The 22046-nt window shown below is 42.7% G+C and overlaps 6 protein-coding genes across 6 annotated transcripts in view; all 6 read left to right on the forward strand.

Annotated features, from left to right (window-relative positions):
• The window catches only part of LOC115531929 (histone H2A), a 691-nt gene extending 424 nt beyond the window's left edge, over positions 1-267 (forward strand). Inside the window, exon 1 of the mRNA XM_030341297.1 lies at positions 1-267. This exon is cut by the window's left edge and continues 424 nt beyond it. Coding sequence (XP_030197157.1) covers positions 1-79 — 79 coding nt within the window. The 3' untranslated portion in view covers positions 80-267.
• Positions 268-1044: 777 nt separating this feature from the next.
• Positions 1045-19285, forward strand: LOC115532360 (uncharacterized). Its single transcript, XM_030342118.1, has 6 exons — positions 1045-1397; positions 2480-2872; positions 5188-5700; positions 5894-5907; positions 6493-6848; positions 18808-19285. Exons 1-6 carry the CDS (start codon positions 1087-1089, stop codon positions 19123-19125), a joined length of 1905 nt encoding a protein of 634 aa, XP_030197978.1. The 5' UTR covers positions 1045-1086; the 3' UTR covers positions 19126-19285.
• On the forward strand, positions 2476-2913 carry LOC115531969 (histone H2B-like). Its single transcript, XM_030341359.1, has one exon. It carries the CDS (start codon positions 2502-2504, stop codon positions 2874-2876), a length of 375 nt encoding a protein of 124 aa, XP_030197219.1. The 5' UTR covers positions 2476-2501; the 3' UTR covers positions 2877-2913.
• Positions 5037-6065, forward strand: LOC115531853 (histone H1-like). Its single transcript, XM_030341177.1, has one exon. It carries the CDS (start codon positions 5081-5083, stop codon positions 5702-5704), a length of 624 nt encoding a protein of 207 aa, XP_030197037.1. The 5' UTR covers positions 5037-5080; the 3' UTR covers positions 5705-6065.
• Positions 9414-10273, forward strand: LOC115531939 (histone H2A-like). Its single transcript, XM_030341307.1, has one exon. The coding sequence runs from the start codon at positions 9439-9441 to the stop codon at positions 9820-9822; it is 384 nt and encodes a 127-aa protein (XP_030197167.1). The 5' UTR covers positions 9414-9438; the 3' UTR covers positions 9823-10273.
• A 1245-nt stretch (positions 19286-20530) lies between the features above and the next one.
• On the forward strand, positions 20531-21634 carry LOC115531841 (histone H1-like). Its single transcript, XM_030341152.1, has one exon. It carries the CDS (start codon positions 20652-20654, stop codon positions 21276-21278), a length of 627 nt encoding a protein of 208 aa, XP_030197012.1. The 5' UTR covers positions 20531-20651; the 3' UTR covers positions 21279-21634.
• The last annotated feature ends 412 nt before the right edge of the window (positions 21635-22046 follow it).

The following is a 22046-nucleotide window of genomic DNA, read 5'->3' on the forward strand; positions in this document are numbered from 1 at the left end:
CATCGCTCAGGGCGGTGTGCTGCCCAACATCCAGGCCGTCCTTCTGCCCAAGAAGACCGAGAAGCCCGCGAAGAAATAGAATCAAAACCAGACTACTATTAACAAAAAGGCTCTTTTAAGAGCCACTCACATCTTAACTAAGCAGTATTTCCTGAAATCCAAAACCAGTGCTAGACATTAGGCCAGGGGTGCCCAACTTTTTTTGACCCAAGATCTACTTTTCAAGTCGCCAACCTCCCGAGATCTACCGGGGGGGGGGGGCACCTTCTCAACAATAATCAATAATCTTCCTCCCACTCGGGGTGAAAATGGTAGGTCTTAGCTCGTTTCCCCATAGCCATGCCAACGTTTAGGAATGCGTAACTACTGTTGACGGCTTTCAACTGCTGTTGACGGCGCATGCGCTACCGCGCGTGTATGTCCCGCGCAATTTTTATTTTATTTAAAAAAAAAGATTTTCGACGGTCTACTGGAAGACCGCCATCGACTGGTTGGGCACCCCTGCATTAGGCCCACTTTGCAAAAGCTTATTAATTCTCGCAGGCACCACATTCGCAAGATTTGAAGCAAACAATCGTTAGAGCATATTAAAGATTGATCTTCGTCCGCCAAATAGTTTTTATTTAAATCTCACGCATGTTTTATTAATAAAATTACCAATATATTTGGGTTAAAGAATTCATAACTAAAATTTATCGTCTGGATTTTGTTATGTCCTAATTGTAATTCTCATTCCCATTAAATTGAGCCATAATGTCTTCAGGTTGGTCACACATGTAGCCTAATTATTGTAAGTCACTTTGGGGAAAAGCGTCTGATAACTAAATGTATATAATTTGGGTAGCCAATTCATATTTCTGAATGAATAACGGGCATACGTATTGACCAAAATGTGCTACGGAACCAGAGCTGTTTAAAAAGGGGCGGTAACTGCACCCATCAAAAAATATCCCTCGAAATACGACGAGGGCAATGGGCGTGGTCTTTGTTGCTCCCGCCCATGGTCTCTCTCTGGTCCTCTGCGAGCCTTTATAAACACGGAGCGTTCACTCAGGGCTTCATTCTGCATCTACAAACAGCTCAGTCATGTCTGGTCGAGGAAAAGGAGGAAAAGGACTCGGGAAAGGAGGCGCCAAGCGTCACCGCAAAGTTCTCCGTGATAACATCCAGGGCATCACCAAGCCCGCTATCCGCCGTCTTGCCCGTCGTGGCGGTGTGAAGCGTATCTCCGGTCTGATCTACGAGGAGACCCGCGGTGTCCTCAAGGTGTTCCTGGAGAACGTGATCCGTGATGCCGTCACCTACACCGAGCACGCCAAGAGGAAGACCGTCACCGCCATGGATGTTGTCTACGCTCTGAAGAGGCAGGGACGCACCCTGTACGGCTTCGGCGGTTAAACCATCTTCTCCAACCCTAAACCCAAAGGCTCTTTTAAGAGCCACCCAAATCTATTTGATAGCGATTTTCCTTTCATCACAAAATATTGGATTGAAACCAATCACTGAAACGATTGTAAATAAGTGTGAGGTCGTTAAGCTAGATTAAATCAGTTTCAGTAAAATTCTAAATAAATTGCTATACACCCATATCCTGGTTCTACCAGACTCTCGCATTTCACTTCATTTGTACAGAGAGTCTGGACCTAATCAATTGACAAACGTTAACTCACTTGAAGGCGGGTGTCTGAAGTTTAAAATGATTGGATCTGCCCAGTGCCACTCTGGATCTGCCATAACCAATCGCTAACGTTTGGTTGTGACGTATGTCATGCGCCGGGAATCACGCGCAGGTTGTACACAAACCAAACACCTTCCGCATCTGCACGAAAATGTCCGTGAACGACAGCTGCAGGTTTTGTTCGTCGAATTTAATTTATCAGGGAAAAATTGCACATTGCAAATCAACTACCGACCTACAACAACAACTCAAACTGGTGTACGACTTTATCGTCATTGTTCTCAGACACGCCCTCTGTTCGCTGATTGGGGGCCGCTGTGGCGGCACCAGAAAACCAAATTACATACAGCAGGTCCAGACCAAGTACTGAAGGGAAATTCAAATTGAGCGGAAGTACTTAGGCGGGCGGAGCCAGGCTAATACACCCCCCCGCCCTAAAAATTTAAATAGACTTTATCTGCCATGCATCAAATTCTAAATTGTCCAGCTAATTGGTTTTCTTTGACTAAATTTGACAGTTTTCACTAAGGGTTACTGTTAAATAGACAATTTGGTTGTTGATTTAAGCATAACAGAACAGCCCTTTGTTGGAGAGGTCTTATCTCGTGTGTAGAGATGAGCCCAACCAAGACAGCGATAGTCGGTCACACAGGATTCTTTAGCTAACCCCTAAGAAATCTCCAGAAGGCTATTGGCTCCGGCGGAACATTCAGTCCTCCATTTTAGCCAATCATATAACCGGACGATCCAATGATGATTTGCATACGCCCCCTATAAATTCATCCGTCCATCACAATCTAGTACATACGCATCGAATCTCATCATGCCTGAAGTAGCAAAACCCGCGCCCAAGAAGGGCTCCAAGAAAGCAGTTTCCAAGGTCGCAGTTAAGGGCGGAAAGAAGCGCCGCAAGTCCAGGAAGGAGAGCTATGCCATCTACGTCTACAAGGTGCTGAAGCAGGTTCACCCCGACACCGGCATCTCCTCCAAGGCGATGGGGATCATGAACTCCTTCGTCAACGACATCTTCGAGCGTATCGCTGGTGAAGCCTCTCGCCTGGCTCACTACAACAAACGCCGCACCATCACCTCCAGGGAGATCCAGACCGCCGTCCGCCTGCTGCTCCCCGGTGAGCTGGCAAAGCACGCCGTGTCTGAGGGCACCAAGGCGGTGACCAAGTACACCAGCTCCAAGTAGACCTCACCCTTCAACCAAACAAACGGTTCTTTTAAGAACCACGCAATTCTGCCTAAATGGCCATTCCTAACAATTGGTTGTCTATGATCGTGTTGAGAAGAAGAGGCGCCCTTCAAAAGACTGACAAAATTGAGGTCTCTGAGAAGATTCAAATAAGTTTCTTGTAAGGATTTTACAATGACCATCTGAATTGTGATATTAGTTGCTCCATCGCATTGAGGATTGTAGCTGATATCTAAACATCATCAAAACAATGTTTTGCATGTTAATACTGTAGTTAGTACTATTATTCTAATGACGTGCCAAATGCTGCCTATCTGTAGAACACGTGCTGTCTAGTCCTAACGCATCACAAAGTTCCATCATGATTCGAAATGGTTGGAATCATCTGGGATAATGTGAGTACACAAGAAAATACAAAAATATAACGTATATCTAGGCCTTTTATAGATATCTGAATGCCAATATCGCACATATTAGGCCTTTAAATTGTGCATAGGTCGTCCATAACTGCGTCTGAAATGAATATTGTCATCGAAAACTTGCGGATATAGCCACAGTCAGCCAAACAAAAAAAAATGATGTCATCTCTGAAGGGAAGTGAATTAATCAGAATTTATTTTAAATAGACTTGATTTCTGTGATAATATTGACAGAAACCTGAAGGCTTTTTCCATATCAGAATGTCTTCTTTCCATCGTAAGAGCAGAGGCCTCTACAGATTCTCTTTTCTTCATCAGAAGTTCCCTTTCCTAAGGAGATGACCCAGAATTACTTGGAGGTAAGGTGGTTTGAATTCTAAAAATGCTTTGGAAAGGAGCCTCAATGCATCCTTTAACCCTCCTTTAGAATAGGTTACTTCCGACCAACCTTTACGAAAGGAAAGGAGAGATTGTTATCCAATAATCCTTTTCGGCAGCAATATTTAAAGCAACAGGCTGCCGACGAAGCACCTTTTCATCTTTCCTTGACCCGATGAAGTTTTCCGTGAAGGTTAAGGAAAGGAGGCATAAAGGTTAGGAGATTTGATTATTCGTAGAGGCCCCAGGAGTGTCATTATGACTGCTTGAATCTTTGGAACAACGTAAGGCCTCGGCAAATGTGGAAATCAGTGGCTCTTTCGAATCCATTAAGACGTCCATTCAACAGATATAGTATTTACAGTAGCCTACAGCATAGGGTTTGAGATAGTAGGCCTACAGGTGCATTGAAAAGTAGGTCTAACCCTCAGAAAAGGATCAGGAAGGGGAAGGATTAACAGGATCCGCGTTTGTTATTATAGTAAGAAATGGACAGAATAGCAAAAAATTTCACTCAGGTCCAAGTATTAATTCAAAGCTTAAATAACTCGACCCACGTTACCAATTGGGTTGTGTACTAACATGGGAGGGTCTTTTCTTCCACGACGTTGTTGAGTAAGATGGCAAAAGTGTGTGAGTTACATTCACATTATTCGATTTATTCTATATGTATCTATGCTGTAGTTGGCACGGTATAAACTGGAATTGGTTCTGTGTATAGGAAATGGAATATTGACTTATTTCTGTAATTTTGTCAAATATTTGAAAGCAATCGATGCGACAAATATTTATTTTAATAACCAAATATGCCCACAATTATTTATCCGAACTATTTTGCTAATAACCATATGTCCTTAAAGTATAATATTTTAAAACATTCAAACCTGAACTAAAAACAAACCATAAAGTAAAGGTCTCACATGCTCTTGTGTTCACCAGCTTCAGAATACGCATCTTTAATCTAAAGTACAGGCATGGGTACAAGTTTCTCTCTTTCGAATGTTCCTCGGTTTGTGCGTCATATTAAAAATCCTTGTCCGCATCATTAGATATATTTAGGCATTGTTGAAAACAAATCAGATTAAAAAGATGCATACCAAACAATGTCACATGGAAAGTTCGTTTTTTTAGATACATGCTTTACATATTTTGCACCTGCGACTCCACAGGGTTCAAATATAACAACGCTTTTTTAAGTTTGTTCACGAGACGGGTCAAATAATTCCATCGTGTGTGAATTACATCTGGATGATACGAGGGAGGAAACACAAACGAGACGTCTTGGACCCTCACAGAAAAACATTTCATGGAATGAGTCTGTACGGTTCTCATTGTGTGTATAAGGACAGCCCACATTCATCTGTTCGAAACTCTTGTTCCTGAACCGTACGAGTAGCCTAGATCATGGAAGTCGCTCCTGCTGTTGCTGCTCCTGCGCCTGCTGTCGCGGCACCGGTGAAAGCAAATAAGAAGAAGACGGCAGCACCTAAGCCGAGGAATGTTGGACCCAGTGTGAGCGACCTCATCGTCAAAGCCGTGTCCGCCTCCAAAGAGCGCAGCGGAGTTTCTCTGCCGGCGCTTAAGAAACTCTTGGCCGCCGACGGCTACGACGTGGAGAAGAAAAACTCCCGTGTCAAGACCGCCTTGAAGAATCTGTTGGAAAAGGGAACCCTGGTCCATACCAAGGGCAACGGAGCTTCTGGTTCTTTTAAGATCAGCAAAGAGGAAAAGAAGCCATTAACTAAGCCTGCTGCCCCTAAAGCTAAGAAGAACGCTGCCAAGAAGCCCGCCGCCGTCGAGAAGTCTCCCCAAAAGGTGAAGACACCACGGAGTGTTACCCCCAAGAAGGCCCAAAAGCCCGCTGCGGCCAAAAAGTCCCCGATCAAGAAAAGCCCCAAGAAGGTTGTAGCCAAGACTCTAAAGAAGGCGCCCAAGCCTGTCGTTAAGAAATCTCCCGCAAAGAAATCCCCGGGGAAGAAGGCATCTAAGCCCAAAGCCGTCAAGAAGACGGCCCCAAAGAAGAAGTAATCTCTAGTTTTTGTTGAAAAACCCAAAGGCTCTTTTAAGAGCCAACCACACTACCTTAAGAGCCTATTTTCTTGTGTATTTATGCATTGGCAAACCATGATGTGAGCCATTAATTATAGAGCCGTTTATCGTGGGAAAATACATTATAGCGTGATAATGTTAGATGAAACTAATTATTCCTTATTCTAGTGGGCGGAGTCACGGTGACCAGATCTTCAAGATCTGATCAGATTAATTATAGATCAGATCAATGTAAACACGAAATATAATGGCCTATGTTTATGTATGCACGTAGCCGAACAGGAAGTGGATAACGCTGTTTCAATGTAAACATACCAGCACTTTCAGCCGCTCCTGACATATTCGGATAGTCATTTCACTGCTATTATTCAGTAAAGCAAGTGAACAAATGGAATGTTTTTCTTATTTAATATGCTTTTGAAGAGCGTATCCTCCTCCACCCTGCAGTAATTTAGGTAGATATTGTAGCTAAACTCACTATAAAGTTAGGATGGCTAGCCTAACAAATTGACAGTCATTTGTTTCATTTAATTTGTGATGTGCACGTCATGTACTCTTTCCAACTTTATTCCGGAAGGGGCCGTTTGATGATTTAACGTTCTCATTTCAAATGTAAAAAGCGGGAAACTATTAACTTGCTGATGAGCACACGAGCTGGGCGTGTGAGGAAATAAACTGGACCAATCAGCGTGCGGTGGTTGTCCGGGGCCAGCTATATAATCTATTGCTCTACCTCACTTAACCATGATCAGTCTCAGAAGCCTAAGCTGAAATGGCAAGAACCAAGCAGACCGCTCGTAAGTCCACCGGTGGCAAAGCCCCCAGGAAGCAGCTCGCCACTAAGGCTGCCCGAAAGAGCGCCCCGGCCACCGGCGGCGTGAAGAAGCCCCATCGTTACAGGCCCGGGACCGTGGCCTTGAGGGAGATCCGTAGGTACCAGAAGTCCACCGAGCTGCTGATCCGCAAACTGCCCTTCCAGCGCCTGGTGAGGGAGATCGCTCAGGACTTCAAGACCGACCTGCGCTTCCAGAGCTCCGCCGTCATGGCTCTTCAGGAGGCCAGCGAGGCTTACCTGGTTGGTCTGTTCGAGGACACCAACCTGTGCGCCATCCACGCCAAGAGGGTCACCATCATGCCCAAAGACATCCAGTTGGCCCGCCGTATCCGCGGAGAACGTGCTTAAATCAACGATTGTCCCAAACAAAGGCTCTTTTTAGAGCCACCCAAGTATCTTTAAGAGATTTAAATCCGACCTTTTTACAATCTTAACTTAATCGTTAAATCCCGCCGGCAGGAAAGTTTTAGTTGCACCACCCCTACCCCCAACATGCTGGGTAAATTTTCGGCATCATTCGGTTGAGTTATAGTCATGTCATACACCGTTTAAAGCTTAGAATGTCATCGAATGTCCATCCATTCGGTGAAATAAATATGTTAAGCGAATATAGATAAAAAAATCTAGTGTCTTGGGTCAAAATAGCCCCCCTCACCCTCCACCTCCCGTGGTGCATTCTAACTATATCGTCGTTGTGGATATCCTTATCAATGAGTTGATACTTCATGTTGGGTCTTGAAATGTTCATAAGAGTCCACAAAAATCGAATATCAATATTATTTTAGTCTAATCACATTGTGTATATGCACAAGCCATCTTATACAAAGCAGACTAAAAATAAACCGAAACGCTGCAATGTTTTTTTTGGTAGAAAACTGCGATTTAGGGTTTGAATTCCGCTATTGTCTGATTCATGGAATCCACTGTTTTCGCCAGGGTCTCACGGTGAAATAGAGCCCTCACACATGTCTTTAAAACCAATACTTCCTTGTTTACAAGCCTTACAAGCCAATGAGGCGATCATTATCAAAACGGGGCATGTATACTTTGATTGATAGCTACACCAGCAGACAGCAAGGGTCGGGGACGGGCCTTAGATATCCTAATAGCTAATGAAAATACCTTTCTGACACAAGCGTGGTTGAGAAAGAAATGCGCAAGGGGTGTGCAACTAGCAGGCTCTTCCCCAGGGTGCGAGTGTGAAGCAAGTGGTTGATTTGCACGCTCGTGTGTGGTTTTATTTTTATTTACTTTTGTGAGTTTGGTTTTATGAGCATTTTGAAAGATGCCTAAACGCCCGGAGAATAAAGGAGGGGGAGGGAGGGAATCATGCAAATAGTTATTTTTACATTGTTATTGTGATTTTACTTATCTTTGTTTATTTGTACGTAGTTATTTATAGTATTTTTACTATTTCAGTTTTGGTGTATATACCATTGCAGTTATCACTTTTTAGGTAAAAGTAATAGCCAAAACACTTTTTTTTTTAGCTTTTTGTTGTCAAAATTGCATAGGCGGAATAGCCTATGCAATTGATTTCTGTGTGATTATACCTGTCTCATTACATATCAGAACATCTGGTATGCTATCTAAATGGTTCACAAGAAAGCCCAGGGGGTAACCTTTCATTTGAGACCAAGATTATGCTTCTACATGTTTGGGTTCACTTTTGTTTACAGTATACATTTTGGGTAGCCAAAGGTCTTTTTTGGATTCTCCAAAAGGACCCTGACCAGAACGAATGGACATATCATTACATAAAAGGAGCTGGGGACTTCATCTTTTAGGCTTTGTTGATCTGCTTTTACACACAGCATCAAAAGACCTGGGGCTAGGGCTCAGTAGTGTTTGCAAGGGATATGGGGTTATCCAGGGTACTACAATCAGCTTGGTTTTGGAGTTGTGTGTAACCGGCCGGGAGGAAAAACAATATTGTAGCCTTCCCAGCACTGTGGCAGTACATGATACAGTTATTCTGATAATGTCATAAAGTCCTACACGTTCTCAGCTTTCCAAAGAGACCAAGCATGTGATTAGAGGTCATACTATGAAGGAGCAGTGCTCTCTAGAGTAGGCGCAGTGCAAAAACAAAAAGAAAGTGGTTAAATGACATGCCTTCCACCTAGGTCAGTAGCCATGGCTGTTGAGTGTCAAAGTGCAGGTAGTTTTTAGGTCAGTGGTCACATTTCTCCACACCAGGAATACACAAACAAACTGCCATTTTATTACGCAATTCAGTTGGAATCGTTCCATCAGTAGGCCTACATAAATGCAATGGATGTTCTTCTGATCAAAAATAATTGTTTCCTGAACCATGCGCTTTAACTTGTCATCATGGAGTTCAAAAGTTGATCATGACTACATGATCATATACGTTAAATGTAGACATTTATGTATTTGACCTCAACCCCCTGCTAAATCCCTATTCAGTAGAAATACAGGGGACCAAAGGTGAATCGTCTTTGCCTCACCCTTACTAGATTATCACTGAAATATTATGCCATTTATTTAGTTACTTAATTTGCTGTCGTAAACTCTAGAAACAATATTTATATTATAAATCCTTTCTAAACTGATACAATTGTATAGACTACTATGTGGATGATCATATAAAAAAAATGACGACGTTCAAAATATTAATATTAATAACTATTTAGTGTTTTGGAGTTCTGATAACTACTATTTATGTTGTACTCGCTCTTCTTTTCAATAGGTGATTCGTCTTTAGGTCAAGGCGCCAATTCTCGCACCAATTCGGGATGAATGATTGGTCCGTTCTTATCAAGTTTGAGCTGGCCAATAAGCAGAGACCTGAGGGCATATATAGGGTGCCGCGCTATTCTAGGAGACATCCTTCTTTTTAAATAACGAAAGAGTCATGTCTGGAAGAGGTAAAACCGGAGGCAAAGCCAGGGCGAAGGCCAAGACCCGCTCATCCCGTGCCGGACTCCAGTTCCCCGTCGGCCGTGTGCACAGACTCCTCCGTAAGGGAAACTATGCTCACCGCATTGGTGCCGGAGCGCCCGTCTACATGGCGGCGGTTCTCGAGTATTTGACCGCTGAAATCCTGGAGTTGGCTGGAAACGCGGCCCGCGACAACAAGAAGTCCCGCATCATCCCCCGCCATCTGCAGCTGGCCGTCCGCAACGACGAGGAGCTCAACAAACTCCTAGGCGGAGTGACCATCGCTCAAGGCGGAGTGCTGCCCAACATCCAGGCCGTCCTTCTGCCCAAGAAGACCGAGAAGCCCACCAAGAAGTAGAATCAGAACCAGACTACTATTAACACAAAGGCTCTTTTAAGAGCCACCTAAATATTGAATAAGAGCCTCTTCTCCCAGGGACGCGGGAAGTCAGTCCGAGGGGGGGTGCGGAGAGAGCCTATAAAATGACGTCATAATAAATGCTGCGGAACATCCATTGTTTACAGAGACGAGAACACGGGTGACGTAACATTCAGGGCTCCGCTCCTGATAAACACTCTACTGGTGTGTAAAAAAAGATCTGCCAACTAGCCACTGTTATTCACATGCGTTAGCAAGTAAAAAATGTGGAAATTAGAGCCAACTCGGCCGTGCTGAATTTCACACACTAACAACATGCCGACAAGCTGTTGCGGTCCGGGATTATACACAGCGTTATAACAAGGATTCAGGAGGTTATTTCTAAAGGTTTACAAAGGAAAGTGACAATAAAAGAAAGCCTTCAATTTCACCCTGAGTTACGAGTTGTCTGATATGAGGAAAGTGACGGTTTCTCCGTCAAGTGTACGGAGAAATCAAGTTTGAGCTGGCCAATAAGCAGAGACCTTGGCCAGCTCAAACTCCGTCAAGTCTTTGCTCTTTTTTTGCCAACCAGTTTACTTGCGGGATTCCAGAATCAAAACGATAACATTCAACGTGTCTATGGCAGCAACATTTGACACCATTTAGAATGTTCACTACAACAGATGTTGGAACACCAACATGCTAAGGTAAAATCAGCATAGTACCATATTAAGCTATGGACAGTTCTGCGTTGTGCGTCATAGCCTGTCGTTTTAATCAAATGAAACATGAGGGGTGACGCTGTTGTTTTTTATTGGTCGTAATGAAAGAAAACATATGGGGTAACACTGTTGCTTTTTATTGGTCGTCATGAAAAAAGCAAAAAGGGTAACACTTGTTTTTTATTGGTCGTCATGAAAAAAAACAAAAGGGGTAACACTGTTGTTTTTTATTGGTCGTCATGAAAAAAAACATAAAGGGTAACACTGTTGCCTTTTTGTCAAATAAAATATAAGGTGTATCACTGTCGTTTTTTATTGGTCGTCATGAAAAAAAACATAAGGGAAATAATAGAAATACACACATACATTTTAATGTCATGTATATCCTCTTTATTGATGATTGATTATTGTGTATTGTCATCGCCTCAGTAGTCATATATAACCTCAGACCTAATAAAATTACAAATCTCATTGGGTAGTGGAGAGAGCTGTGAGCTAACCCCCTGGTGACCGGGGTTCAAGTCCGGTTGATGTCCACTGTTGGAAGACTCTTATCTCTATTTCATGCAAATTATAAAGTCAAGTATAACCATTGTGATGAATTTAGTCAGTGTCTTGATGGTCCATTGATAAGTTCCGAGGTCAACACTCTGAACAGGTGAGGTTCGGAACCCTGAAAAAACGTTGACAGGGGTACGACTGTCGTTATTGGTCAACATGAAAAAAACATAAGGGGTAACACTGTCGATTTTTATCAATTAAAACATAGGGGGTGACACTGTCTTTTTTCACAAATGAAACATGAGGGGTGACACTGTCGTTTTTCTTTGGTCGTCATGAAAAAAACATAAGGGGTAACACTGTTGTTTTTTATTGGTCGTCATGAAAAAAAACCTAAGGGGTAACACTGTTGTTTTTTATTTGTCGTCATGAAAAAAAACACAAGGGGTAACACTGTGGTTTTTTATTGGTCGTCATGAAAAAAAACACTGTCGTTTTTATCAAATGAAACATGAGGTGTAACACTGTCGTTTTTATCAAATGAAACATGTGGGGTAACACTGTCCTTTTTTATCGGTCGTCATGAAAAAAACATAAGGGGTAACACTGTCGATTTTTATCAATTAAAACATAGGGGGTAACACTGTCGTTTTTATCAAATTAAACATGAGGGGTGACACTGTCGTTTTTCTTTGGTCGTCATGAAAAAAAACATAAGGGGTAACACTGTTGTTTTTTATTGGTCGTCATGAAAAAAACATAAGGGGTAACACTGTTGTTTTTTATTGGTCGTCATGAAAAAAACTTAAGGGGTAACACTGTTGTTTTTTTATTGGTCGTCATGAATAAAACATGAGGGGTAACACTGTTGTTTTTTATTGGTTGTCATGAAAAAATACATAAGGGGTAACACTGTTGTTTTTTATTGGTCGTCATGAAAAAAAACATAAGGGGTAACACTGTGGTTTTTTATTGGTCGTCATGAAAAAAAACACAAGGGGTAACTCTGTCGTTTTTATCAAATGAAACATATGGGGTAACGCTGTCCTTTTTTATCGGTCGTCATGAAAAAAACATAAGGGGTAACACTGTCGATATTTATCCATTAAAACATAGGGGGTAACACTGTCGTTTTTCACAAATGAAACATGAGGGGTAACACTGTTGTTTTTTATTGGTCGTCATGAAAAAAAACACAAGGGGTAACACTGTCGTTTTTATCAAATGAAACATATGGGGTAACGCTGTCCTTTTTTATCGGTCGTCATGAAAAAAACATAAGGGGTAACACTGTCGATATTTATCCATTAAAACATAGGGGGTAACACTGTCGTTTTTATCAAATTAAACATGAGGGGTGACACTGTCGTTTTTCTTTGGTCGTCATGAAAAAAAACATAAGGGGTAACACTGTTGTTTTTTATTGGTCGTCATGAAAAAAACTTAAGGGGTAACACTGTTGTTTTTTTATTGGTCGTCATGAATAAAACATGAGGGGTAACACTGTTGTTTTTTATTGGTTGTCATGAAAAAATACATAAGGGGTAACACTGTTGTTTTTTATTGGTCGTCATGAAAAAAAACATAAGGGGTAACACTGTGGTTTTTTATTGGTCGTCATGAAAAAAAACACAAGGGGTAACTCTGTCGTTTTTATCAAATGAAACATGAGGTGTAACACTGTCGTATTTATCAAATGAAACATATGGGGTAACACTGTCCTTTTTTATCGGTCGTCATGAAAAAAACATATGGGGTAACACTGTCGATTTTTATCAATTAAAACATGGGGGGTAACACTGTCTTTTTTCACAAATGAAACATGAGGGGTGACACTGTCGTTTTTCTTTGGTCGTCATGAAAAAAACATAAGCAGTAACACTGTTGTTATTTATTGGTCGTCATGAAAAAAAACATAAGGGGTAACACTGTTGTTTCTTATTGGTCGTCTTAAAAAAACACATAAGGGGTAACACTTTGGTTTTTTATCGGTCGTCATGAAAAAAAACACAAGGGTTAACTCTGTCGTTTTTATCAAATGAAACATATGGGGCAACACTGTCCTTTTTTATCGGTCGTCATGAAAAAAACATAATGGGTAACACTGTCGATATTTATCCATTAAAACATAGGGGGTAACACTGTAGTTTTTATCAAATTAAACATGAGGGGTGACACTGTCGTTTTTCTTTGGTCGTCATGAAAAAAAACATAAGGGGTAACACTGTTGTTTTTTATAGGTCGTCATGAAAAAAACTTATGGGGTAACGTTGTTGTTTTTTATTGGTCGTCATGAAAAAAAACATGAGGGGTAACACTGTTGTTTTTTATTGGTCGTCATGAAAAAAAACATAAGGGGTAACACTGTGGTTTTTTATTGGTCGTCATGAAAAAAAACACAAGGGGTAACTCTGTCGTTTTTATCAAATGAAACATGAGGTGTAACACTGTCGTATTTATCAAATGAAACATATGGGGTAACACTGTCCTTTTTTATCGGTCGTCATGAAAAAAACATAAGGGGTAACACTGTCGATTTTTATCAATTAAAACATGGGGGGTAACACTGTCTTTTTTCACAAATGAAACATGAGGGGTGACACTGTCGTTTTTCTTTGGTCGTCATGAAAAAAACATAAGCAGTAACACTGTTGTTATTTATTGGTCGTCATGAAAAAAAACATAAGGGGTAACACTGTTGTTTCTTATTGGTCGTCTTAAAAAAACACATAAGGGGTAACACTTTGGTTTTTTATTGGTCGTCATCGTCATGAAAAAAAACACAAGGGGTAACTCTGTCGTTTTTATCAAATGAAACATATGGGGCAACACTGTCCTTTTTTATCGGTCGTCATGAAAAAAACATAAGGGGTAACACTGTCGATATTTATCCATTAAAACATAGGGGGTAACACTGTAGTTTTTATCAAATTAAACATGAGGGGTGACACTGTCGTTTTTCTTTGGTCGTCATGAAAAAAAACATAAGGGGTAACACTGTTGTTTTTTATAGGTCGTCATGAAAAAAACTTAAGGGGTAACACTGTTGTTTTTCTTTGGTCGTCATGAAAAAAACTTATGGGGTAACGTTGTTGTTTTTTATTGGTCGTCATGAAAAAAAACATGAGGGGTAACACTGTTGTTGTTTTTTTGGTCGTCATGAATAAAACATAAGGGGTAACACTGTTGTTTTTTATTGGTTGTCATGAAAAAATACATAAGGGGTAACACTGTTGTTTTTTATTGGTCGTCATGAAAAAAAACATAAGGGGTAACACTGGTTTTTTATTGGTCGTCATGAAAAAAAACATAAGGGGTAACACTGTCGATATTTATCAAATCAAACATAGGGGGTAACATTGTGGTTTTTCTTTGGTCGTCATGAAAAAAAACACAAGGGGTAACACTGTCGTTTTTATCAAATGAAACATGAGGTGTAACACCGTCGTTTTTATCAAATGAAACATAAGGGGTAACACTGTCCTTTTTTATCGGTCTTCATGAAAAAAACATAAGGGGTAACACTGTCGATATTTATCGATTAAAACATAGGGGGTAACACTGTCTCGTTTTTATCAAATGAAACATGAGGGGTGACACTGTCGTTTTTCTTTGGTCGTCATGAAAAAAACTTAAGGGGTAACACTGTCGATATTTATCCATTAAAACATAGGGGGTAACACTGTCGTTTTTATCAAATGAAACATGAGGGGTGACACTGTCGTTTTTCTTTGGTCGTCATGAAAAAAACTTAAGGGGTAACACTTGTTTTTTATTGGTCGTCGTGAAAAAAAAAAACTGCACCATGTTGGAAAAGACCCACAGCACAAGTGGAACCAAGGAAAGTTTCCAGCAAAAGGCTCTGTTTGTTCCTACTGCCACAAACCCAACCACTGGGTGGCAGTGTGCCACAAGCGTGCAGTAAACACTGTAGTATTGACTCGGACCAAGACTCAACAGATGATGAGGGAATGCTGAGCATAAATATGATGTAGCCCGAAGACCCCACTGTTGATAAATGGGTGGTCAAATTGGAAATTCTGTCTAAAGAAGTGAAATTCAGAATTGATACAGGCGCAAAGTGTAACACATTGACTCTAAATAGCTACCAGTTTCTTGCCCACACAGGTGAGTTGCAGCGCTCTGAGACAGTGCTCCGCTCATACTCCAATCACCGGCTGAAGCCTGTAGCTGCTGTTAATCTACAAGTCAAGTCAAAAAAGTGTAAAGAGACCATAGTGTTTGAAATTTTGAACATTGCTCAAGAGAATGTGCTCAGTGGCGCTTTAGCTGAAGCGTTGGTGCTGATTGGGCGCCTTGACTTACTGGAGAGTGATGCAGAGAGGCGCTACACACGAAACCCTGACAATACTGAAACACAGCGTGTTCCTGCTGGACTTCTTGAGTTCCCAGAGCTGACGCGCACCACTGGAACCATGCCAGGTAAATACACCATAAAGCTTGAACCAGGTGCAAAAGGTGTAGTTCATCCTGTACGGAGGCAACCAGCCGCTCTCAGAGGCAAGATACTAGAGAAACTGCATGAAAAAGAAGAAGGTGGCTACATTCCCAAAGTTGAGCCGCCTACTGAGTGGGTGAGTTCCATGGTCGCCGTAGTAAAAAATGGCAAGGTGAGAATCTGCATAGACCCAAGTGACCTAAATAAAGTCATAAAGAGAGAACATCACCCCATGCGAACCGTAGAGGAGGTTGTCTCAAAGATACCAGGTGCTACAGTCTTCTCAGTCCTAGATGCAAAATCAGGATTTCTGCAGATAGAGTTGGATGAATCATCGTCCTTCCTCACCACCTTCAATACACCAATAGGTCGATTTAGATGGCTTAGACTCCCCTTTGGTATAAAATGCGTGCCTGAAATCTACCAACGCATCATGGACCAGATGCTCGTGGGCATTGAAGGAGCTGTAAGCGTGATGGACGACATCCTTATAGCTGCCCCCATAGTGCAGGAAAACGATGCAATTCTGCGCAGAGTGGTCGAGAAAGCTACGAGCTACAACCTGAAGCTTAACTTCAATAAATGCCACATACGCCAGCCTTCTGTGCCATACGTGGGACACCTGATAACAGCTGATGGTCTGAAGCCTGACCCAGCGAAAGTGGAAGCTGTTCAGGGCATGTCGCCACCATTGGATAAAGAAGGTGTCCAACGCTTCTTGGGCTTCGTTACTTACCTGTCGAAGTTCATCCCTAACCTCAGTGAAGTGGATGCGCCGCTGCGCCAGCTCCTAAAGAGAGATGTGGAGTTTGCATGGCAGCCAGCTCAGCAACAGGCGTTTGACAAACTAAAAGAGCTGTGCACACATCCCCCAGTGCTGAAGTATTTTGATCCTGCAAAGCCTGTTGTGATATTCTGTGATGCCAGCAGCAGCGGACTAGGAGCGGTCCTGCTGCAAGTGGATCAGCCCATCGCTTTCTCCTCAAGGTCACTCACTGACGCAGAGACGGGCTATGTGCAAATTGAAAAAGAGACACTCTCCATTGTCCATGCCTGCACTAAGTTCCACAATTACATATTTGGAACACATGTCACAGTGTACAACGATCACAAACCTCTCGAAGACATCTACAAGAAATCCCTGTTGTCTACACCCATGCGGATTCAGAGAATGCTTCTTCGCTTGCAGTGGTATGATCTCACTGTAAAGTATAGAAGAGGAAAAGACATGGAGCTCCCGGACACACTGTCCAGAGCACAGCTATCGGAGAACACACCAGAGATGGATGGCTTAGAGTGCATCTCCATGCTGAACTTTGTCTCTGTCAGTGATCAGAAATATAGAGAACTACAAGTACGCACAAAAGAAGAGCTCAGCTGTCTCCAACAGATTATTCAGTGTGGCTGGCCAGAGCACAGGCGTGAGGTGCCTGTTCAGATTCAGCCATATTGGGACTCGAGGAGCCAGCTCGCGTTGTCCGATGGACTCATCTTCAAGGGACTCCGAATAGTAGTACCCCCCACCATGCGTGAGCACATGCTGAGGCTCATATACCAATCACACCTGGGAATAGTGAAAAGGAAACAGCGAGCTCGTGAAGCCCTCTACTGGCCAGGTATGAGTGCACAAATTGAAGAAGTAGTCAGAAACTGCAGTTTGCGTGCAAATTTTCAAAATAAACTGCCCAGACAACCGCTCAAACCAACGGAAACACCCTTTGAGAAGGTAGCATCAGACCTCTTTGAATTAGAAGGGAAACAGTACATACTGCTTGTGACTACTACTCAAAGTTCCTTGAAGTGGACCGATTGAGAGACACGCGCAGTCGCACTGTCATAGACACACTTAAGGCGCAGTTTGGAAGGCACGGCATCCCTGCAACGATGAGGACGACAATGGCCCACAATACTCCTCAGAGGAGTTTAAAGACTTTTGCAAGAGTTACAGCATCCTACACGTCACGTCTTCCCCACACACGCCACACTCAAATGGTGAAGCGGAGCGTGCCGTGCAAACTGTGAAGAGGCTCTGGAACAAGGCACCAGACAAACATCTTGCACTACTGGATTACAGGACTACTCCCCTCGAGTCGGTAGGCCTTTCACCAGCTCAACTGCTCATGGGAAGGAGGCCACGCAACGGCAATGGCACGTGAGCTCCTTGCACCAACGGCCTATGACCCAATGAAAGTCAAGCGTCTGCTAGATCAGACTAAGGACAATCAAAGGTGCTATTATGACGGCAAGAGAGCAGGCAAACCTCATGGTTTCCAGCGGTTGTAGTCAGACAGCACAGTGCTCCGCGATCCTATATCGTTGACAGTGGAAACAAGGAGTACCGCCGCAACAGCCAACATCTTCGCACAAGCACTCCAGCCGCCAACCGTCCACGCCCCTGGATACGTAATGAGTTATGGACTGAGCCGCCAGAGCAGACAGCTGAAAAGGAACTGACAGCTGAAAAGGAACAGCTGTCTCCTACCCCATCTGAACAGCCTCGCTCGCCTCCCAGAGAACCCTTGAGCCATGCTCAGGCCCGGGCAGGTGAACTGTACATCACCAGGCGAGGCAGAGCGGTCAAGCCGCCCGACAGACTGACTTTATGAGTTGTGTGCATGAAGTTAGTTAGGGACAAGGTGTGGTAAAGACACCTATGGAAGTGAAGTGCTGGTAACCTCTCCTTCCCAGTTAGCCTGATCAAAAGTTCAAAGCATTAACTTAGTTAAGTTAGTGTGATCAGCAAGTTAGTGTGATCAGATTTAAAGTTAAAGAGTTTGTTACTTTGTTTACTTAAGTCAAATGGATGTCAAGGTTAATTTGACATGAAGTCAGGACATTTTAGCTGCTAACATGTTTCTCACTTGTTCCTAGATTGTATGCCTTTTCTTTGAAAATAAGGGAGATGTAATGTATTGTTTGATTTACTCCCATGACTACGGTCTGTTCTGTCCCGCCTGGGTACGCGTAGTGCCGTTGGTACGCATGCGCAGTTTAATAAATCTACTGTCAACTCCAAGACTAAAGCGTATCTGTTGACCAGAGTATCTAACAGCGTCTTTATTTCAGAAGAATGTCAATTTTAAAAGCAAATTTGCATTCTGGGTGAAATAGCAATAATTTAAAAGAAATTAGTCGGGCTATGTTCACGATACGATTCCTTTCTATGAAAGTCGACTTCACGACCCAAGCACTGGGCGGGGTCCGTACTAGAGCTCCCGCCCATCGTCTCTCTCAGGTCCTCTGCGAGCCTTTATAAAGTCGGGGTGTCCGTCTAGACTTCACATTGCTTCTACTGTCTAGTCAATCATGTCTGGTCGAGGAAAAGGAGGAAAAGGACTCGGGAAAGGAGGCGCCAAGCGTCACCGTAAAGTTCTCCGTGATAACATCCAGGGCATCACCAAGCCCGCTATCCGCCGTCTTGCCCGTCGTGGCGGTGTGAAGCGTATCTCCGGTCTGATCTACGAGGAGACCCGCGGTGTCCTCAAGGTGTTCCTGGAGAACGTGATCCGTGATGCCGTCACCTACACCGAGCACGCCAAGAGGAAGACCGTCACCGCCATGGATGTTGTCTACGCTCTGAAGAGGCAGGGACGCACCCTGTACGGCTTCGGCGGTTAAACCCTCTCCTCCAACCCTAAACCCAAAGGCTCTTTTAAGAGCCACCTAAATACTTGTTGAAGAATTACTCCTACCAATAATGAATGTATATTTGCAATGAAGAATAAGCTGAACATTTTTACACGTTTGATGACAATGTTCAATATCTGCCACACATGAAAACTAAACCTTTTTTCTAATTGGCTATTAAGGGTCAAGTTCTGTCACCAAGTTGGCCTGCTCAACATTATCTCGTGATTCCCCCTTGGCCGCAAATACTAATGACGGTCAATGATTGACACTTAAGCTAAAGAAAATGTAAAACCGCAATCAGATGTATTTTAGCTGTCTTGCGTAGGATGTAGCTTAGATGGAGAAAGTATACCCTATTGAAATGAAGCACTACCTTAAAAACGTCAATCCATTTTTCCATTAAATATATTTAACTCATACTTATTCCCTATCAATTTATTTTAGAGCTATATAATTTTCATAGCCGTATTTATTTGATTATTGAATCAAATGGCATTCCATGATAATAGCTTATAGCATTGACTCTAGCCTATTTAAATCTTTATGCTATATGATTAATGTTATGTCATGATTCATCCATTCTGGCTTTCCTTCTGGATCGTTACATTCTATTGAAAGGCGCTTAATTTCGAGCGTGGGTTGACCAAATAATTTAACGTAACTTGGGATCATTCGATAGATAATTTAATAAATATATCAAAATATATTTAATGCACCTGCCAATATCGACTCAGTTTGGGTTCAATCTAGCCAACATTATTTGTTCATAAAATAGAGTTGAGTAGCCTATTCAAATCCATTTGATCCAGGATGTAAAAGATGATGTGTAATTGGAGACAATAAACGGCAAAAAGCGACTAACGTTCGATACAAACGCAATTTTTCAAACGCAATGGACGAATGTTCCGTACAAACGCATTTTACTCTGCAAAATGTCCAAATGTATTTGAAGTAATCGAATAAATATCATGTAGACTATTTAAATCCATACAGATGTATGTTTCTGATTGTTGCAGCAGCTATAGGCAAGCCTTCTGACGAGTGTGTTTAACAGCAACTAAATACGTTAATTGTATCAGAACAACAGAGACTCAGGACATGTTGATCACTGTCAACCGTTGGTCTGAAGTCTTGGTCATTTGAAAAAGAACTTTCCGCATTATGAAAGACTTAATGTATTATTAAAAACAAATCTCAACGAAACCTAAGTGACCATCATCAGGTCACGTCGCAATCTAAGCGTTATTGTAAATAATTGTCGACATCATTGGTACATAAAACGAGGTACGGTTGGAATTTAGCATTTCTTCTTGTAATTTATTAACTACACGTGTCAAATACTGACATCACATTGGAATTTTATGCTGGTAAAGTTAAGGAGGAAACACAAACGAGACGATCATTCCCACCCTGGAGTAATTTTTCAATGGTTGAGTCTGTACGGTTCTCATCGTCTGTATAAGGACAGCCCACAGACCGGCTTTACTCACATCTGATACAGAACCTCCGAGAACATGTCTGAAGTAGCCCCTGCACCCGCTGTTGCCGCCTCCCCGGCGAAAGCCACCAAGAAGAAGCCCGCTGCCCGACCGAAGAGGGTCGGCCCCAGTGTGAGCGACCTGATCGTGAAAGCCGTGGCTGCGTCCAAAGAGCGAAGCGGAGTTTCTCTGCCAGCGCTCAAGAAGACTCTGGCTGCCGACGGCTACGACGTGGAGAAGAACAATTCCCGGGTCAAGGCCGCCGTGAGGAGCTTGGTGTCCAAGGGAACCCTGCTCCAGGCCAAGGGCACCGGAGCGTCCGGATCCTTCAAGATCAGCAAGGAGGCAAAGAAACCCGCCGCTGCCAAGAAGGCCGCCGCCCCAAAGGCTAAGAAGCCCGCAGCCAAGAAACCCGCCGCGGCTAAGAAGGCAGTCACCCCGAAGAAAGTCAAGAAGACCCCAACCAAGAAGCCGGCATCCGCTAAGAAAGCGACCCCGAAGAAGGCAAAGAAGCCTGCCGCGGCTAAGAAAGTTGTGGCCAAGGTTACAAAGAAAACCGTCAAAAGCCCCAAAAAAGCTCCCAAGCCTGTTGCCAAGAAGCCTCCGGCACAGAAGGCAGCAAAGCCCAAAGCAGCCAAGAAGGCCGCTCCAAAGAAGAAGTAAACTCTCTATGTCAAGTTGAATTCCCCCAAAGGCCCTTTTCAGAGCCACCTACACGACTTTAGGAGCATATTCCGAATACACTTCTCGACATGTATAGTTTCTTTAGTCGCCCATATTGTATCACAACGAATGAGTGACTGCCGTGTTGCAAATGGTCCAATATTTGATCTAATCCATTTATTTATACGCGATATAAGAGCTTAGGTGGGTTAAAGCCTCAAAGCATCTCAACAAACCAACATGAGCTGTCCATCACGTAGCTATAAACCTAGGCTATTCAGTTTCAGTCTTATAGAGTAGGCTATTCATTATAATACAATGCACAACTGTTTTGAGGTTCCAAGACAACTATCTTCACTAACCATATATAGTAATAAAAATAAATTTATACTTGAAGGAACCCTAGGGGAAATTCAAAAGAAAGAGTAAATATGAAAGCCGTAATACAAATAGCTAGGCCATATGTAACGTCCCTCAGAAGGTGAAATCAAATGCGAACCCCCCCCCCCCCTGAATCCAATAAGTGTCCCTGCATTTTACTCATCTGTTTAAATTCCCTTCAGTGTTGTCGTACAAATTCCTATAATATTTGCAATATCGAATGATGCAAATAATAGGCTAAATAGGCTACTATCATTATATTCAAACTAAAATATATTCAACCCTTCATTATCCGCATATCTTGGTGTAAAAGTGAGAGGCTGATGGATGGTAAATGGATGATTTCACCCCTCCCCGATTATCCAAAGCCGGAAATAACTGGGCGGG

Source organism: Gadus morhua, chromosome 2 (assembly GCF_902167405.1).
Source record: "Gadus morhua chromosome 2, gadMor3.0, whole genome shotgun sequence".
Taxonomy (NCBI): Eukaryota; Metazoa; Chordata; class Actinopteri; order Gadiformes; family Gadidae; genus Gadus; species Gadus morhua.

What these genes read in the sequence shown, in the direction of transcription:
- LOC115531969 (XM_030341359.1), top strand. Translation starts at nt 2,502, where the DNA reads ATGCCTGAAGTAGCAAAACCCGCGCCCAAGAAGGGCTCCAAGAAAGCA.
- LOC115531853 (XM_030341177.1), top strand. Translation starts at nt 5,081, where the DNA reads ATGGAAGTCGCTCCTGCTGTTGCTGCTCCTGCGCCTGCTGTCGCGGCA.
- LOC115531841 (XM_030341152.1), top strand. Translation starts at nt 20,652, where the DNA reads ATGTCTGAAGTAGCCCCTGCACCCGCTGTTGCCGCCTCCCCGGCGAAA.
- LOC115531939 (XM_030341307.1), top strand. Translation starts at nt 9,439, where the DNA reads ATGTCTGGAAGAGGTAAAACCGGAGGCAAAGCCAGGGCGAAGGCCAAG.
- LOC115532360 (XM_030342118.1), top strand. Translation starts at nt 1,087, where the DNA reads ATGTCTGGTCGAGGAAAAGGAGGAAAAGGACTCGGGAAAGGAGGCGCC. An exon ending in CTGTACGGCTTCGGCGGTTA is followed by an intron (nt 1,398 to 2,479) that starts AACCATCTTCTC and finishes ATCACAATCTAG; the next exon opens with TACATACGCATCGAATCTCA. An exon ending in GCGCCATCCACGCCAAGAGG is followed by an intron (nt 6,849 to 18,807) that starts GTCACCATCATG and finishes TCTACTGTCTAG; the next exon opens with TCAATCATGTCTGGTCGAGG.